The sequence below is a fragment of the Talpa europaea genome (assembly GCF_964194135.1).
Source record: "Talpa europaea genome assembly, chromosome: 4".
NCBI lineage: Eukaryota > Metazoa > Chordata > Mammalia > Eulipotyphla > Talpidae > Talpa > Talpa europaea.
Window position 1 is genome coordinate 95,029,309 of NC_140070.1, and position 13,380 is coordinate 95,042,688.

At 40.8% G+C, this 13,380-nt stretch overlaps 1 protein-coding gene across 1 annotated transcript in view; it reads right to left on the reverse strand.

Moving 5' to 3' along the window:
- Positions 1-848: 848 nt before the first annotated feature.
- Positions 849-13,380, reverse strand: part of SLC9C1 (solute carrier family 9 member C1) — a gene marked incomplete at its 3' end in the record, with an annotated part of 82,271 nt that continues 69,739 nt past the window's right edge. The window contains exons 26-27 of the mRNA XM_084232660.1: positions 6,424-6,474; positions 849-952 (exon numbers count right to left, since the gene is read on the reverse strand). Of these exons, the coding sequence (XP_084088786.1) occupies positions 849-952; positions 6,424-6,474 (155 nt within the window). The remainder of the gene's footprint in view (positions 953-6,423; positions 6,475-13,380) is intronic.

Genomic DNA, 13,380 nt, shown 5'->3' on the forward strand with positions numbered 1-13,380 from the left:
TCCTCCAGGTCTCCTTGCTCCATCCTGCTTCCTTCCTCAGTCTCTTCTCCAGCTTTTCCTCTTCCTGCTCAGCTCCACCCTCCCTTGGGTGGGGCAGGGAACCTCCCCCTTTCCTGGGGACCACCCTGTTGCAATTATATAACTAATCACACACACATGTGAATCTAGGTCATTATACCACAGACATAAGTTATAATAGCTAATCTGCTCTGCCTCTCACTGTGTGTGTGATATTTAGGAAACTACTCATACCCACTCTTTCAGTTTATTCATTTGTAATTTGGGAATAATAGTATCTACCTTACATGGATATTGTGGTGATTAAACAAGTTTATAACTGTATAGAATGTTTTGTATGTCCAGCATACAGAAAGCATGCTACAACCCATTGCAAGAATAATTATTTTTAAAAATGATGTGCAAGATATTGTGCTCATTTTCATAGATATAACAATGAACAAAACAGACTCTGGAAGTTTCATTTAAAGCTTAGTTATATGGTTCAGTCTAAGTCTTGAACTCTCTGAGAGTTGTCAAGATGAGTGAAATACAATGAATGACAACGATTAGTGGGTCAAGAGCAAAATTTAAACTATACTTTAATAGTATTTCGTTTTCCATTAAATGAATCAAACAATTTTGACCTTAAAAGTAATATTAAAAAACTATCTAGGTGGCATAAACTAATTTTCTGGCTCTAAAACTAAACTTACTCTAGGATTTTCTAAGATACTTTCGATATTTAAAATAGTAGATATTTTAAATCAAAGAAAATTTGTAAAAACTGTATTTTAAACAGAATATCTGCAGGATCCTTTCTGTGTGGCATCAAGGACATCCACGTGGGATCAATCTTCAAGTTGTTCCTTTTGATATGGGAACTGGAGGCTTGTCACATCAGCCACGCCTGCCGCAAGTGCTTCTGTCTTCCAAACAGTCTCGTCTACCATTCCTAATGAAAGTGGGAAGGAAAAAAAAAGATACAAAAAGGCTTTGGAATCTTCCAGCACTGACCTTATGACCCAGTAGGCTATACTAGAAAGTCAGTTTTCCCACAGGAAACATTTCCTGGCCATTATGGTTGAGGCTAAAAGAGGAAGTTGAGCAAATGAATGTGAGTCACTCAATACCTTGAAGTGGTGGCCTGGGGTCTGTCCAGCGGGGACAGCAGACATTAAGAGGATTTTCCATTGTGGGAAACAGTGACTGAGAAAAGTATTGATGGAGGAACTGAGATACAAGGTCAAGAAACTAATTCACACAAGGAGGTAGGGGTAGAAGGAATTGGTGTAATCCATTAACCCAGTTATAGAAACCAATACCCTTAGGCATCAACGCCATGGTCAGGAGACGCAACACCCAGAATCCACCCACAAAGATGAGGCCCTCCCTGAAGATGATAAAACCTAATGCGGCCCTCACAGCAGGGCAGTACTCTGTCTGCCCGCCTGTGACATGGAGGTGCTTTCTTTTGGCAACTCTCTCCCTCTGCAGGGCAGCAGCCTTTCTGCCTGCCCATGACCTGTGTCATGCTGGGACTTCTCTTCACTGACCTCCCTCAGCGGAGGCTGCTCTCCTCAAGGCTGCCTGCCTGCAACCATGCAGGCCGGCCTCTCTTAGCAAACCTGTCCCTTTTGGGGCAGTTTTTTCTGCCTGTTTGTGTCTATACAAGTGTTGTTCACTGTCCTATCCCTTTTCTAATAAACCTGCTCTTTAAATATCACTACTGTCTCTGTCTTGTGGAGAAACTCGCCTGGGAGACTTGCCGCGTGCAGCTGAAGTGGGAGCGCTGGTGAAACCTTTCCCAGAGTGAACCCAAGGACCCCGCACTCCTAACTCCAAAAAAATGACATCAGTATCACCACTGAGTTCAGCTCTGGCTATGACCACAACATGCCAGCACTATGAGAGCTGAGTGTTGTGCATGGTAGAAAGGAACACACAACTTCCAAACAATTCATACTGTAACAGGGTGGTCCCCAGGAAAGGGGAGGTTCCAGGTTTCCTGCCCCACCCAAATGGAGGGTGGAGCTGAGCAGGGAGAGAAGAGGCTGCAGAGGAGACTGAGGAAGGAAGGAAGCAGGAGGGAGCCAGAAGGAGACCTGGAGGAGGCACTTGGAGCCTAGAGACACGTGAAGAAACTAAAGACACGTGAAGAAACTGTGCTTGCCTTATGGTCGTGGACTGGGTGACACAGATGTGGGTGAGACCCGTGGGGAGGTGACAATGGCAGCTTTTATCTTGATTTTAATTTTGCTCTTTTCCTTCCGGGCTTGTCTGGTTGTTTCTGACCCTTTTCTGTGGGTCCCCACTGGAAGATGCTTTAGACTTGTGGCAGGCTTTGGGGCCTTGCTCTGGGCCGATCCCATTTGGATGGACTTTTACCCACGAGGGGACAGGTAACTTTGGGTGCTTCATTTAGAAACTAGACTCTTTGCCTTTCCTGTATTGTTTCCTAGTTGTATTAAAGTTCCTTCCCATTAAAGTCTCCTATGTTTTGTGTTGATGCGGCGGATGGCAGAACCCATTTAGAATAGGCAGGTTTGCGGGGTTTGGGCTGCCCCTCTCCCTGCCCTGTAACAATACCAGAATAATGCCTAATCTTTTTACAATCATGTTTTTTTGGCTACAAGAGTAATAAAACCAGGTAAAAATGAGAGAAGTGAACAAAATGATACCTATTCACATCTTTGTAACACTATAATTAAATCATTAGATTTATTTTTGTAATCTTTTCATGTTAAAAAAGATTGTATAGTTTTGACTTACCCTTTTCATTTTACATTGGACTACACAACCAGTCTTTTTAACAGTTGGGTGATATTTCCTTGTATAGATACTTTACAGTGAAATTATATTCTTGTGTTTCTTTCATATGTTGTACATCTTATCGCTGGATACTTGGGTTCTTTTCAATTTTTTTGCCAGTAGAAATTGGAGTACAGAGGACATTTTAAACATACATTTTCTTTAATAATTTAGATTAATCTCTTTGGACTGATTTCCAGTGCTGCCTCATGGGGCAACGGTATTGGAAGTGGGGTGGGGTGAAGGAAAAATTACTTACAGTCAAGCCCATGGGGATCAATGGGAAGCTTAAAAGGGCTACACTGGAAGTGATCCATATTTCTTAGCATCGATTACAAAGGTGGGACAAGTCCATAGGGTGTGTAAATTGTGTGGGTGATGGGATTAGGGATGTAAACTAGGGTGGAGTGACTAGGGGCTACTGCCTGGGGGGCTCCATTGTTCCTGCCAGTCTAAGCATATTATCTCTATTCTAATATCTACATGCTGGTTTTCAGCAGATACTGGCTTCCCAGTGTTTTTCTCACACCAGGACTTTTGCCCTTGGTGAGAAGCCCCCTGCATGACTCCACACACTTAGTTGATAAGCAGGAACTCTGGGCACCAAGACAGTATCTCTGAGAACAAGGCGGGCCTGGGGATCCTACATCCCAGAAACAAAATTATGTATGACAATTTTTATGTCCTTTGTTACAAATGACTTTTACCATCTATGAGCAAAATATGAAAAATCAAATACCATTCCATTTTCATCTATTTTACAAGAAATAGATGTTTCCATTGATTAAAAGCTATTAACTGAAAGAAGCAAACTTATTAATACTTTATTGTTTTTTAACCTTGCATTTCGTAGCAACCATTTTTTCCGTATTCTGGGTATTATCTTTCCCCTGACTTGGCTAGTTATAAGATTGCCTACTGACTCATGTTTTCCTTATCATTTTATGTACATTTTTCCAAGGCAAAGATAATCATTTCATTGCAAATAATCTTCACAAATGCTGTTTTATGGTGTTATTGCTAGCCTTAAGTCTTTTTTAAAATATGGCCTTTGCCATAGGAAGTGGTGTGGGAGAGCTAACATTTTTTAAAGTGGAGATAAAACAAATTATCTGAAGGTCATTCTTTAATTCCACGATATGCTGTATGTAACACAGAGTCACACAGAGCACACATGCACAACTGTTTCCCCACAGATGCCCTTTTGAACAGTCAGCAGTAAACTAGTTTCCTCATTGTCCCCCCAAAGTCTTGCTCTCTACTCTGAACATCCTTCTCTTTTCTCCACAGACTCTGTTTATACTCGGTAGCCAGCTATTTCTCTTTTGCATATTCCTTTAACATCAGTTGGCACTATCCATAGTGTAACAGGGTGGTCCCCAGGAAATGAGGAGGTTCCAGGTTCCCTGCCCCACCGAAAGGATGGTGGAGCTAAAGAGAAGAGAGGGACCTGGAGAAGGGACTGAGGAAGGAAGGAAGCAGGATGGAGAGCCAGAAGGGGACCTGGAGGAGGCACATCTCCTTGACTATCAAACAATCTTGTAAACTCTATACTCCAGAATTTGAGATAGGACACATTTTGAGGCTGTCAGATTTATGAAGTAGGGATGGGGTCAAATACGGTGTGCAGCAGGGTCTGAGGACAGACGTGTCTGGTAATGGCAGCGTTGTATGCTCATCCTAAGAACCAAAACACTGTAAGGACCTGTTTGATGTTATGCAGACCTTTTCATTATGTAAAGTTAAGTCACGATTCCAGGCTGATCGTGGTGGGGCAAGGGTTTGGGAGTACTGGGCAGGGAACATGATCAGAAACAGCCAGAATCTAACACAGGAAACAAAAACATCTACAAAATAACACAATTTGATGATATGTATATGTATTGCTAGTGGATGTTTCCACCATTCAATGGACTGTCTCTCACTTTCATACAATGTCTACATTATCAGGCAAGCATTTTTTATTGATGAAAAAGCAGCACTTTAGGGGAATATGTACAGGAAGAACATTACCTTTTCTGGTGCTATTCTTTTAAATTTGTTATGAAGCTGACTGTTAGAAGCTTGACAGCTGGCCAGAGCTAGGGAGAAAGACAGTCTACTCCATAGGGTCTAGAAAGCATCTAATATTTTATTAAGTGCCTTCCTTCCTTTTTAAAAAAATTATAATTTCCCTGTTACTTCCTAGTCTTCAGTAGTAGGCATGTTTGGGAGAATTAGAAGAAGTAACTGTATTCATATTTTTAAGAATTTTAATAGGGGGAAGAGTATAAGATGTGTGTAGATGCAGTTTACAATGTTCAGAACAGCTACCTGGGAATAGTGGTATTTATGGGCATGGATTGTTTGTTATGTGCCAAACACTATGCAGTGCCTGTTCCATTTCGTTAATCCCCACATCAGCACCCTGAAATAGATAATGCTATTATCCCTGCTTTCTAGATGGGGAGAGTGACGTTTAGGTAGTTCAAGACATTTGCCCAAGGTCATATGGCTAATAAATGATGGGACCAGGAGGCAAACTAATAAATTTTACATCCATGACCAAATGTTTAGACCTCCAGGCAAAGAGCAACAGCCAGGGAAGGTCTGAGGAAAACCTTCCCTGAGAAGACTCTAAAATACTTAGGGAGGAATTGAACTTCCTGCTTTCAGATAGGATGGGAAACTGCTATTAATGAGTGCTGGCTTCTTGGAAACCAAAGAACTTGTACTCATTTGCATGGAAGGCAGACATGAGAGAAGCATCCACAGAATCTATCATCCGTTTTCATTTACTATGCACTCACATGCACTCATGAAGGAGCATATATTCTCAGGGTTTTGTGCCTTGTACTAATGGAGCAAGTGAACATAATTGATGTCAAACATATATTCAACACACAAATACACAATTTTCTGGCTTTTGCTGTTGCAGCAGACATTTTTTTTTTTTTGGACTCTGAGTATTATAATCAAAATCTCTTGGAGTAATACAATCAGTCTTAACAAAGACTAGCATTAAAAAAATTCTCTAGGCTATTGTAGAAATCATAATTTACTTTCACTCTTTCACAACCCAATGTCATTTCAAAATTTGGGCATCATAGTGTAACTGATCCAATTTCGTGGCAGACAGTGAAATTGATCAATATTTGTGGGCCTTTCTGAATAATGTAGCTTAGCTGGGCACAGATTAGATTAGGGCATTTATCATTGAGCTTGGGCTTTGTGACAGGCACTGTGAATACAAGGACAAATTGTATTCAGGTCTGAAGATTCCAGATGCTTAGCTGAGGTAGCAATGAAGTCTTCAGATCACTTCAAATTTCAGCACAAACTGGCAGACTCATGCACTACAACTGTAGCCATTTGAGGGGGTGACTGGTTGTTAATGTGACTCAAGAATATTCTGGCACCTCTTGAACTTTGTTTCTCTCTGACATTGGTCTAACATTTACCTAAAAATATAAATACAATTTTCATTGCACCCTGCATTAAGAGAAAATGTTAATATCAAAATCAAATGATTAGCAGATGAACCTCAGAATAAGAGAAAATCACTGGTAGTTTTCATAAATTCCAAATTCTCTTTTACTCCAAATAAAAAATATTAAAAGATTGTTTTAAACTTACCACAACATTTTGCTTCATTTTTAAGATCTTCTTCCAATATTTGTTCTTCAACTAAATGGAAAAAGGTATATGTTAGTTAGCACTGAAACAAAGAACTGTTTTAATTAGTCCAACTATCAAAAACTAGGTTAAAACTAGGTTAAAATCACTTACACTCAGGACTTGTGATGTGAAACTGAGGGCAATCTCAATTCGTGACAAGAAAGGCCACTTTTTAACAAGAAGCGTTAGAAGTATTTTATTATAAGATTATGCAACAAATGTGCGGAAGTGTGGAAAGCAGAGAGACAAAATCATCCAATGTCCCTCATCCCAAATTATTTTATATTAATATGTATTGGGAGTACCAGGCCCATTGGCAAGCAATTGGGATGCATAAGAAAGCAATGAGTTATGGTCAGTACTTTCCTGGGCAGACAGACTCGCAAATATACCAACAAAAAAAGGACAATATGGTAAAAAGAACTGTGTGCTTAACAGACTATGGGAGCACAAGGGGAGAGCAGTTTTGAGAATTTGGGATGTATCAGTTATGTATCCATGGCGAAGAAGCTGAGATATAAAGGATAAGAAGTTAGCTCCACAAAATGGGAGTTGTGGGGAAGTGTTTATTCAGAGTGTTCCAGGCAGAGTAATAGAAGGAATGTGTCTCAGGAATGAGAATGGCCAGATGGCTCATATTTGCTTATCATTAGTGGTTATTATGACTAGGTTTTAGAGAGAGGAAAGGAGGTGGCTGATGAAAGAGCAGTTAGTGAAGATTTGGATACCATGACCTGTTTTAGCTTGAGAACGCATGCGTTGAAATTATTGTGTGTCCACATGGATTATATACTTGTGAAAGAAAAAAGATACAATTCATTCAAAATTCACAATGCAATGTTCTATAATTGGTATTCTTATGTGACATATCACCAATCTTTTCTAAGTTGCTAAATGAGAACTTAATTGATCAATGTCTATATACCATTCACTCATGTTGGTTGAGGAGTTAATTTGATTAATAATTTATTGTTAGACATTTTGATTACTTCTAATTTTTATTTCTATAATCTTCAATTACCATGTTAACTTTTTAAACTTTATTTCTTCAGAATAAATGTCTAGAAATTATGTTATTTAATCAAAGGATCTAAAAACCTTTATGACTTTTGGAATTGTGATAAATTTATCAATTCATACAGCATCAACAAGTAAGAATATATGTCAAGATTCACTATATTTTTTGTCAATACCTATTATAATTCTATAAAAAGTGTTACTAGTAGACAAAATATTTATTTCCATTTCTTTAACATTAGCAGTGTTAAAGATTTTTCCACATGTTTTTTTTTCCTGTGAATTTTCCTTTCCTAATCTCTTCACTGGTAATATTTTTATTGTTACTTAGGATTTTTATAATTTGGAACATTTTCCCCCTTCAGTGAAATGTTAAAAATGATAAATATTAAGTTATTTATTCCAGAATTTAATTCTTTATTCATTTTTTAAAAAGATTTATGTATTTATTTATACAAGCGCTGGGTACAGTCAGAGGCGCGGGAGGGTGAGAGAATTCACCAGAGCCAGAGCGGGGAGCAGAGCAGGCAGACAAATGAAGTACACTGCTGAGGGGAGCAGCGGGCGGCAGGAGAGGTCTGCGCGCCATGTAGGACCCTCCTGTGGTGGCCATGGAGCAGCCGGGGATTGAACAGGCGCTGTAGAGGCCGCGGGCAGCTTCGCAACCCAGCGTTCAACTGCTGCGCCACCGGGGAGGCCCCTTTATTCATTTTTAAAATCTACCTCAAGCTTATTTTCCAAATTTAAATCAATGGCTTAATAGTAGTTACTATTCATTTATGTTATGTTTCACATTTATTATTGTGAAATTCATATGAAGAATAGGCTTTAAGTCAGATTAGCCATTGAGGTCCAATGATTTAGATCTCTGCTCTTCAGATTATTTTATATCTCTGTTGCTCTGTTGTTCATAGTCCACAACACTTCTTCCATTGTACTTCTATAAAAATGTTTTAATTTTGGGAAAACTAGAAATTTCCTTGTTAATTTTCATATATTATTATTATAATTATATACATGTGTTTATTTTTACAGATGAAATATAGAATACTTTCTAACTTTAACTTAGGTGTTCTCAGTTTGACTTTAACATTAGATGTCACATTATGGCCATTAAAAGGACTTCTCTGAGTCTAGACAGAATGCATACAATAGTTCCTAAATAAATACATGACTAGGGGGCGGAGCAACATGGCGGCGAGGAGACGCTGCGAGTAAGATCTCCCATTAAAAAAAGTTAATAGGGAGGAAAAGCGGCAGGTCCCAGTGAGAACTGGGACACGGAAGATAAACGGACGACTCCAGCAAACTGCCCGAAGAAGAAAGTTGCCATAAAAGAGGACGAGAAGGGAGGGAAGCGCAGAACCCTGCTCCCCTCCCCCGCCCACAGAGGCGGCACTCTCCGACCGGCAGAGACGAGGGAAACAACAAACCAAAACGCCCAACAAGAAAAACGGATGCAGCAAGCGGGACTGTGAGTGGAAAGGAACTATTTCAGCCACCACACCCCGTGAACGGGAGCTGAGGCGAACCCTGCAGGATCCACCGCGGAGGTGAGCTCCACGCACCATTAAAGAGAGCCCCGCCCCCCAGGAGGAGACCAGCACCAGCACACAGCCCCGGCCGCCCGGTAAGCTTGCGCGAAAGCGGCGCTCGGATTGCAGCTGCCCAGGCCCCTGCGCCTGCGACCTAGGCTTGCGGGGAGACGGCGGAGCCCTCCCTGAGTGAGCAGGAACAAGGTGCCCAGGCAGGGGAGCGGGATTCAAAAGGCGCCATTCCCGCGCCACTGATCTGGGCTACAGCCCGCGTCCTGGAACTGAGGGCTTTGGAACTGAGACCCGGGCGGAGGCCCTCCCTGAGTGAGCAGGAACAAGGCGCCCAGGCAGGGGAGCGGGATTCAAAAGGCGCCATTCCCGCGCCACTGATCTGGGCTACAGCCCGCGTCCTGGAACTGAGGGCTTTGGAACTGAGACCCGGGGCACGAAATTAGGGGCGTGGGTTCCCCACGACGGTGGGGCACAAGGCAGACACAGCACCCCAAAGCCGTTGAGGTGTACCCTACCATCCCCGCTCTGCTCCCTGTCCCACGGGGTGGAAAATCAGCTCCCCAAGGGCTCTAGGAGAGATCTCTGGTGCCACCTAGCGACTTGACCCCAGCACAGGCTACTGAAGGAGCTAGTGGCCAGCTGGGGAGTTAGCCCACACCGGGCCCCTTCTGAACAAGTAGTCTGAGCCCACAGGGAGAGCGAGCACCCACAGCCGGGGCAGACCAGGCGCGCAGAAGAGTGTGCCTGAGACCAGAAACGCAGGGAGTGTGTCCCACATCACCATTTTAGAACAGGGACATTTCTTCAGTAAAGACTACCTGCAGAAGGCTTCCTCAGGAGCCAGAGGTGAGCGGGGGAAGTTCGCCCACGCCAGACCCCCTCTGGCCTGCAGTCCAAGCCCAGAGGGGAGCAGGAACCCACCGCCGGGGCAGACCAGGCGCACAGGGGAGTGTGTCCCCACATCGGCATTTTAGAACAGGGACCTTTCTCCAGTAAAGGCTGCTTGAAACTGACAGATGACTCCTGGAAGAACCAGAGGGGAACAGAGAAGCCCACCCAAGATGCCGGCAAGTCCCAACAACACAGTGTCCCAACGCATACGGCAAATTAGAAAACAGACAGTAGGGAGGAGAAGAACCACACGCAACCTAGCAACTCTCCAGAGAAAAAGCACACCACAAAAAGAAAGCCAGCCCCCAGATTGCAACGACAATAACTTGGAAGAATTTCTGAGCCTTCCAGAAAGAGAATTTAAAATTGCCGTGATTAAAAAACTGACAGAAGTCATAAAGGAAAACAATGATAAGGGAAAAATAATCAACGATCAGAAGAATGCAATTGAGTCCCTAGAGAGGGAAAACAATGGTCAGAAGAAAGAAATTGAGTCCCTAAAGAGGGAAGTAAAAGAAATGCAGGAGATCAAAGAATTAATGGAAGAACTAAAGAATTCTGGGAAAAGCAATGAAAGCAGAATAGATGAAATGGAAGAACGAATAAGTAATCTTGAAGACACAGAAATAAAAAGAACCAAAACAGAAAAGGAAAGAGAAGTACGAAGGAAAAAGAACGAAGAAAGACTTCGGGAACTATCTGACTCCATGAGGAAAGGAAATATAAGAGTTATAGGAATACCAGAAGGAGAGGAGAGAGATGTAGGAACAGAGAAAATATTCAAAGAGATAATTGAAGAGAACTTCCCAAATGTGAAGAAGGAGCTGAAAATTGATATACAAGAAGCAAGAAGAACACCAAACTTCCACGACGAAAGGAAAAATACAGCAAGACACATAATAGTAAAGCTCCCAAGAATCCAGGACAAGGAAAAAATAATGAAGCTGGCAAGAGGGAAGAAACAGATAACATTCAAAGGAAAACCAATCAGGCTGACATCAGACTTCTCCGAAGAAACACTACGGGCAAGGAGAGAGTGGAGGGACATAGTCAACAGACTCCAAGAAAACAGATGCCAACCAAGAATACTCTATCCCGCAAAGCTCTCCTTCCTCTTTGAAGAAAGAATATGGACCTTCCCAGACAAACAGAAACTCCGGAATTTCATTGCAACTAAACCCCCACTCCAAAAAATACTACAAGGAGTCCTAAAGCCAGAACCTCAGAGCGACGAATAACAATGAAAGAAGGCCAAAAAAAAAAAAAAGTTATTAAAAGAATAAATAAATAAAATCAAAGGAAAGACAAACACAATGGCAAATACAGATGTTAACATATCAATATTAACTCTAAATGTAAATGGACTAAACTCTTCAATAAAAAGACACAGAGTTGCAGCCTGGATTAAGAAACAAAACCCAACCTTTTGCTGTCTCCAGGAAACACATTTAGCTACAAAAGATAAAAATAGGCTCAAAGTTAAAGGATGGAAAACAATCCTACAAGCAAATGGACCAAAAAAGAAAGCAGGAACAGCTATACTTATATCAGATAAAACAGATTTCAAACTCAAAAAGATAAAAAGAGACCCCAATGGTCACTACATTATGATCAAGGGGACAATACTTCAAGAAGAAATAACACTCATTAACATATACTCACCAAACGAAGGAGCACCAAAATATATCAGACAACTGTTGTCCTCTCTGAAAACAGACATCAGAGAAAACACATACGTAGTGGGAGACTTCAACACACCACTATCAACAATGGATAGATCAACAAGACAAAAAATAAGTAAAGAAACCAAAGCTCTAAATAAAGACCTAGAGCAATTGGGCTTAACAGACATCTATAGAACACTAAACCCCAAAAAAATGGAGTACACATTTTTCTCAAGCGCACACGGATCATTCTCCAGGATCGATCACATACTGGGGCACAAGACAAACATCAACAGATACACCAAGATTGAAATCATATCAACCATCTTTTCTGACCATGAAGGCATCAAACTAGAAATAAACCATAAAAAGAAGGCAAGGAACTTTCCTACCTCATGGAGATTAAAAACCACACTACTGGAAGACCATTGGACTAAGGAGGAGATCAAAGAAGAAATTAAAAAATTTTTTGAATTGAACGACAAGGAGGACACCAATATCCTAAATGTATGGGATGCAGCAAAAGCAGTAATAAGAGGAAAATATATAGCAATAGAAGCTCACATCAAGAAACAAGAAAGAACTCAAAGAAACAACCTAATCTCGAAGCTCAAAGATCTAGAAAAAGAACAACAAAAAAACCCCAAAACCAGTAGAAGAAAAGAAATAATAAAAACCAAAGCAGAAATAAATGAAATTGAAACTAAAAAAACAATCCAAAAGATCAATGAAACCAAGAGCTGGTTCTTTGAAAAAATCAATAAAATAGACAAACCCCTAGCCAGGCTCACAAAGGAAAAAAGGGAGAAAGCACAAATAAACAGGATCATCAATGAAAGAGGAGAAATCACAACGGACACAGCAGAAATCAAAAGAATAATCAGTAACTACTATGAACAGTTATATGGAAACAAGTTTAACAATCTAGAGGAGATGGACAAATTCCTACAACTCTACAATCACCCAAAGCTAGATAAAGAAGAAATAGAACACCTAAACAGACCAATTACAATTAGCGAAATTGAAATGGTAATCAAAAACCTCCCCAAAAACAAAAGCCCAGGACCTGATGGATTTACAAATGAATTCTACCAAACATTCAGAGACGAATTAGTGCCTATCCTTCACAAACTCTTCCAAAAAATTGAGAAGGAAGGGACAATACCAAACACGTTCTATGAAGCCAACATTACACTAATACCAAAACCGAACAAGGACAACACAAAAAAGGAAAACTACAGGCCAATCTCCCTAATGAACACTGATGCAAAAATCCTGAATAAAATTTTAGCTATCAGAATCCAACAATGTATCCATAAGATAATTCACCACGACCAAGTTGGATTCATTCCAGGGGCACAAGGATGGTTTAACATCCGAAAATCAATCAACGTTATCCAACACATCAACAAAAAGAAATATAAAAACCATATGATAATATCAATAGATGCTGAGAAAGCTTTCGACAAAGTGCAACACCCATTCATGATAAAAGCCCTTGAAATTCTTGGGATACAAGGAACATACCTCAACATCATAAAGGCCATCTATGACAAGCCAACAGCCAGTATCATTCTCAATGGTGAAAAGCTGAAAGCAATTCCATTAAGATCTGGAACAAGACAAGGATGTCCACTCTCACCATTGCTTTTCAATATAATACTGGAAGTCCTAGCCAGGGCAATAAGACAAGAGAAAGACATCCAAGGAATCCAAATAGGAAAAGAAGAAGTCAAACTATCACTATTTGCAGACGATATGATATTATACATAGAGAACCCCAAAAACTCCACAGA